Source organism: Candoia aspera, chromosome 17 (genome assembly GCF_035149785.1).
Source record: "Candoia aspera isolate rCanAsp1 chromosome 17, rCanAsp1.hap2, whole genome shotgun sequence".
NCBI lineage: Eukaryota > Metazoa > Chordata > Lepidosauria > Squamata > Boidae > Candoia > Candoia aspera.
In genome coordinates, this window is record NC_086169.1 from 6,476,731 (window position 1) to 6,483,267 (window position 6,537).

The following is a 6,537-nucleotide window of genomic DNA, read 5'->3' on the forward strand; positions in this document are numbered from 1 at the left end:
CACCACCTCGCAGTGGGTGTGAAGGGGGCAGAATTCATGCCCAGCCAAGATTCCAGTGGTTGGAAATTTGGGGCATGGTGGCAACCCACGGGGAAGGCTTGAAAATGAAGGGAAGGGGAGCGGCAGGCAAGGGGGCGAAATTTGGCCCTGATTTGCATGCCTCTGTTGCGGAAATTGCTATAACGTGTGCAGTGGATCTAGGCAAGATGCATAAATCCAACCTCTCTTCTTCTTCCTGTCCCAGACAGCGGACAGAGTTCGCCCCGAATGCTTTTTCTCTTTGCGTCTCAACTGCAAGGACTTCCCTTCCCTGGATGGGTTCGCCACATCACACAACCCCCTATGCTTGGTTAATTTTAACCTGGGTTAGAATGGATTTTCTCTGGGTGTGTGTGTGTGTGTGGGTACGGCCAAGCAGCTCGCACAAGCCCAGTTCAGACTGAGCTGAACTGTGAGAATGCAGAAAACAGATGGACCCTACCCAGGTTCACATGGACATCTGAAGGCAGCTCCTATCTTCGCCCAGGGGCTAAATCAGGGTAACAACCTTTCTCAACTTTTGGACCCTGGAGGAACCCTTGAAATATTTTTCAGGCCTCGGGGAACCCCTGCGCATTCAGGCTCAAATATAGGCCAGAAGTTACAAAATTATTGCATTTGTTTCATGGCTAGGCCTGTGCATGGCTAAGTGTTCTTAAACTGAAAATAAAGAATGAAAGTTACCTCTTGCCCGAATTTGAAATAATTTTTTAAAGAAATGATCTCCTAGGGACCTCTTGCGGAACCCGAGGGTGCCATGCAACCCTGGTTGAGAAGTAGCAACCTTAAGACTAGTGGACTTCAACTCCCAGAATTCCCCAGCCAGCCTTGCTGGCTGGGGAATTCTGGGAGTTGAAGTCCACCCAGCTTCGAGTGGCCAAGGTTGAGAAACACTGCCTTAAGTTTGGGGATGTCCAATAGCGATCGAGAATGGTACCCTAAAGTGAAGCTATACCAGGACGCGCAGGAAGAAACAAGGGTCGAGCGGCTGCTTTCCAACGCGGGGGAGTGAGGCACCCCCTTTCCCTGCGCTTTGCACCCCTTGGTTTCAACTCGGGGGGGTCCAACACCAGCGTGCGCGCCCTTCTTTCGCCCGCCGCGGCCCTCCCTATCCAAAACCCGGGCGCGCTCCGCTCCGATGGAGACGGATTCCGTCCCCGCCCCCCGCAACCCGCCAACCCTCGTCCTCCACCACCACCGCTTGGCTGGGGGGCGGTCCTCCTCCCGGCCCCGCCCCCGACCGGAAGGAGCCTGCAGGGAGCGCCACGTCGCTCGCGGGCGGAGCGGCGCAGGAGGCAACGAGGCGCGCGCCCCGGGCCCGGAGCGCGCGCCCCGGGAGCTCGGAGAGGGCCGTCGGCTGTCGGCTGCGCTCCGAGGGGGCGATCCTCGGCGGGGAGGAGACCCGGAGGAGGGGCGGACGAGCCAGGCAGCCAGCCCGCCCGCCCGCCTGGGCGCTGGGCGAGGTCCGCCCCCCGGAGCGGCAGCACCCCCAGGCCGCCGCGGGCAGGCGAGGCCCCCCGCCGCGCCGCTGCCATGTGGGCGCCCGCCCTCTTCTTGGGCCCCCTGGCCGCGCTGCTGCTGGCCCTCTCCGCCGGCCGCTGCCGGGGGCTCTCCTTCCACCTGCCCCCGCAGAGCCGCAAGTGCCTCAAAGAGGAGCTGCACCGGGACGTGATGGTCACCGGGGAGTACGAAGTCTCCGAAGCGGTTGCGCCGGGCATCCGGACGGACTTGAAGGTGGGAGGCCCCGCCGCCCGCCCCCGCGGGGCTCTCCGACCCTTTTGCAAGGGGGCGTTAAAAATCAGGGGAGGCCGGTCCCCCCTGGCAAACTGCGCGCCGTCGGAACCCTCCTTGCAGGTGTTTCCGCACTCTGGACATGCTCAGAGCTGCTCAGGTTTCTCCCTCTTCCTGCCCGCAGGTGACCGACTCTGCGGGACACCTGCTGTACTCCAGGGAGGAGGCCAAGAAGGGGAAATTCGCCTTCACCACGGAAGATTACGAAATCTACGAGGTCTGCTTTCAGAGCTACGGACAGCCAGGTAAGGGGCAGGGGGGCCCGGTTGCTCAGGTGCGTGACCACAGGTCCCACCGTCCCCTTCCAGGGCCTGCCCGCAGTTGGGCAGATGGGTCTTAGTTTGGGAAGAGAGGGCGTAAGAGACGGGTCTAGGGAGGGAAGCGTTGTTGCTTACTCCCAAGTACCAACCTTTGGAGCCGCTTTGTTGAGTTTTTGAAAAATGTCGGAGTTCCTGCAGTGTGATAGGTTGAATTGTCAGTTGAAGCAGAGACGGTGAATCGTGCAGCCCCCTAAATGGCCCCGAAGCGAAGATTAAAAGTCAAATTCATATGTTGTGCAATGGCAAATCTTAAGCGCTTAACCGACATGGTCAGTAAGCTAACCTTGATCTCTGAAAATATCGTTGCTTGTGTGGACAAAAGGCGCTTTGTGTGTCTTAGGGAATCGCCAAGGGTCGGATACAACTGGATAATTCGATTTGATTCAATGTGATTAGACTTCTTTTTTTCTCAGTTCCATATTTTGCTTCAGGACTGAAAGAAGTTTCAGAAAACTGAACCCCATTGTTGTTGTTGTTGTTGTTATTAATTATATTTACCTAACCTCACTTATCATACTAAGCTGCAGTAGGTTTCCTTAGTTTGGGTTTGCTGTGTTTAGTAAAACCAAATATTATAATTTAGAAACCATGACTTGCAAATTAGTATGTTGTGTGAACCCAGCCATTTCAATCGAACAAACCAGGGCTTAGGGTGAGGGATTAACCTTGCCTGTAACTAACTGGATTACTCTGTGGTTTACTTCACACAACCCCCCTCCACTTTTTATCTTTTCCAGGGAATTTCCGGCTCCCAGACCAACTGGTCACCCTCAATGTTAAACACGGGGTAGAAGCAATGAATTATGAAAATGTAAGTCGTTTTTTTGCTGGGTGCAGCTCTGAATAAGTTCAGACCATGCTGTGGCAGGTTCAGAGGTACACTGTTCTCTAAAGCTGCATTCAAACAACACATTTAGCATGGTTACCCAATTAACTCATTTTCTGGGTTTGCGCAATGCAGCTCACCATAAAATAACGTAACAGCCTGGATTCACAGTACAGGTAGTCCTCACTTAACAACCGTTTGTTTAGTGATGGTTCAGACTTACGACAGTGCTGGAAAAACTGACGTACAACTGGTCTTCACACTTAACGACCATTTCAGCATTCCCCGTGGTCACGTGATCATGATTTGGGCGCTTGGCAAACAGTTCACATAACCATCACAGCATCATGTGGTAACATGATTAGCATTTTCAACCTTCCTGGCTGTCTTCTGGCAAGCAAAATCAATGGGGAACCACGTGATTTGCTTAACGACCACATGGTTTGCTTGACACCCATGGTGATTTGCTTAATGACCACTGCAAAAAGGTCATAAAATCAGGTTGGATTTGCTTAATGACTGCTTCACTTAGCAACCAAAATTCTAGTCCCAATTGTGGTCATTAAGCAAGGACTACCTGTACAAGCTTGTCTGTGGAAAAAACAACCCATCATTCACCATATTGCGGAAACGCTCTTTCAGGACTTGTAACTTGGTTAGGGGCATTGTGTGACGACAGCCATTAATGGTGGCGCTGTTTAGCTTAACTTCTCCCTGTGGGCATCTGGGAGAAACCAGGATGGCATCACAAGCGGGGTGACGTCATTGCAGACGTGATGTCACTCGGCCCTCTTCCCCACCGAACTCTATGGTCCTCCCACCCTTTCTGCCAGGTTGCAAAGGCGGAGAAGCTGAAACCGTTGGAAATAGACCTCCGGCGGCTGGAGGACCTTTCAGAATCCATCGTCCGAGATTTTGCCTTCATGAAACAACGGGAAGAGGAAATGCGTGATACCAATGGTGAGCGCCAGGCTTTCTAATTGGGGGATTTACCCCTGCTCTGTGGACAACTGGCCTCAAGAAAAATAGCGATATGCACCATCATTCCCATCACTCACCCTTTACTTCCGCCTTCTCTAGTTCTTCTGAACTCCCAATCAAACCAAAACTTAGCTCGTAAACTTGAGGTTAAACAGCAAAGAGATCCAGATTAGACATCAGGCGCTGTCAATATGAGCTGTCAGCCAGTTCTCCTTCAAATAGGGGCTAGATGGTCCCCTGTCAGAGGGATTGATTTAAATGATTCATACGGCTGCCCATCTCACAACAGGGACTCGGTTGTGATGCGCTGTCGGATCCTGCAGTGAGCAGGGGTGGGACTAGATGATCTTCCAAGATCCCTTCCCACTCTAGGACTCTAATTCCCCCTTGGACTCTTGCTTCTGATTATTTGATGTTACTATGCTGAATTTGGTAAGGGACACGGTGGCGCTGCGGGTTAAACCGCTGAGCTGCTGAGCTTGCCGATTGGAAGGTCGGCGGTTCAAATCCGCGTGACGGGGTGAGCTCCCGTTGCTAGTCCCAGCTCCTGCCAACCTAGCAGTTCAAAAACATGCAAATGTGAGTAGATTAATAGGTACTGCTTTGTTTAGTCATGCCGGCCACATGACCCTGGAGGAAGTGTCTACAGACAAACGCCGGCTCTTCGGCTTTGAAATGGAGATGAGCACCGCCCCCTAGAGTCGGACACGACTGGACTTAATGTCAAGGGAAACCTTTACCTTTACCTATGCTGAATTTATTTAATACCTGCCAAGAACAGCCTAGAAAATAATATTCAGAACAATAAATGAGAGGCCAGGCTAAATACAGAAGAAATACGGGAACAGGTTTAGTGAAAGGCTGTGTGGGAATCAGAAGGCATGTCCTTTTCTGCTCTAAAATGGACTTAATTAATGCTTACCATACAGGGTGATAATTGGCAGAAATTGCAGGGATAACATTCTTTCCCTGCAAAAAACCACAGCCTTATTGACAAATGAATGCCAAGTCTTAATCAGCTCATTTTGTGCCTCCTGAGCTATTTCTGTTGTTGCCGTTGTTGCTGTTCCTGTTGCGGTACTATTGCAGGCCAAGGAGAACTCACAAGTGTGTTGCACACTCCAGATATTGTTAAACCATGGACTGGCTTCAGACATACTGCAGAGCTATCTCGATTGCATTCATGCAGCACAGTTAACGCCGTTCCTGAATTCACCCGTTTTGTTTTGCATAGGAATTAACCGAGTGGCCTGGGTTTGCGTAACATGCTAAACCACCAAAAGAATCTCAAACACAATGAAAAATAATAAGTTTTGCACACTGCATAAAGCAGTGTTTGTCAACCTTGGCAACTTTAAAATACGTGGACTTCAACTCCCAGGATTCCCCTTGGCTTATAACTGATCTGATTATAAACTAAGCACACCCACAGATGGTTGACTATAGTTAGACTTAGCAAGTCGGGTGAGTTTTGTAGTTGGGGTTGTCAAGAAACAGTGGCGACGCCAACAATGGTTTAGCATAATGTGTGAATCTAGTTGGCTACGTTCAGGACCAGAAGTTGGATGGAGGTCTTGGCAACTCTGCCACCGCCAGGCTGTTGATCCTTCGTCCCCTTTCTCTTTGCAGAATCCACCAGTGTTCGTGTTTTCTACTTCAGTATCTTCTCCATGCTCTGCCTGGTTGGCTTAGCAGCTTGGCAGGTGTTCTATCTAAGACGGTTTTTCAAGGCCAAGAAACTAATCGAGTGACGGAGAGCCGTTCCAGGATCCCACCCTTCCTGGTCTCCTCGCCTGATTGTGCCAAGTTCTTGGGACAACCGCTCTGTCTCCTAATTGGCCCCAAAATCTCAATGGGGCGACACGGGAATCGGACTGGATCTCTTTCTGGCCACAGACCAATTGGCAAACAGCCCCCGTCCCTGCTTGGGTGTGTGTTTTTTTCCTCTCTCAGACCAATTCTGGTGGTTTTCTCACCATCTCTGCATCTTGGTGGTGGGTTTGGAAGACAGGCATTTAATCTGACTGTCATTAATGTAATTTGAGCACACTGGATAACCTTTGGAAGTAATAAATCTTGGTTCCTAGATGTGGCGGCTGTTGGGGGGGAACTCCTTTGAAACTTGAGTTGGAAAGAAAATCCCTTTTTTAATTTAAACTTCATTAAATTTCAGAATAAAAGCAGAATACACAAGAATAGATAGAGGTTAAAGAAAGCAAGGAAAAAAGCAAGCTTAAAAGTGCAGAAATAAAAAGAAACAAAAAAGAGTGACTTCAGACCACCTTCAGTATAGATAAAAACATAAAAATACAGTAACCTCTTACTCTATTTTTAACTGTAATAAACACATTGTTTCTATATTCTTATACAATTCTAGTCATCAAACCCCAAAATCAATACTTTTTTTCAGTTTCAAGCAGAAAGTCCAAAAGTGGTTTCCAAGTAGAAGCAAAGATAGACAAATTATTAGAAAGTTCATCAAGGGCAGAAATGTTAGTTTTGGGGAGGAGAAATAGAACTATTAGTTAACCCACAAGGTGGCTGGGTTCACGCATCTCCCTAAGTGGTAATGCCACTTGG

The 6,537-nt window shown here is 49.9% G+C and overlaps 1 protein-coding gene across 1 annotated transcript; it reads left to right on the top strand.

Annotated features, from left to right (window-relative positions):
- Positions 1–1,286: 1,286 nt before the first annotated feature.
- LOC134506600 (transmembrane emp24 domain-containing protein 10-like) lies at positions 1,287–6,045 on the top strand. The gene is made up of 5 exons (XM_063316843.1): positions 1,287–1,773; positions 1,955–2,075; positions 2,888–2,961; positions 3,810–3,936; positions 5,587–6,045. The coding sequence occupies exons 1-5, from the start codon at positions 1,573–1,575 to the stop codon at positions 5,706–5,708; spliced, it is 645 nt and encodes a 214-aa protein (XP_063172913.1). The 5' UTR covers positions 1,287–1,572; the 3' UTR covers positions 5,709–6,045.
- The last annotated feature ends 492 nt before the right edge of the window (positions 6,046–6,537 follow it).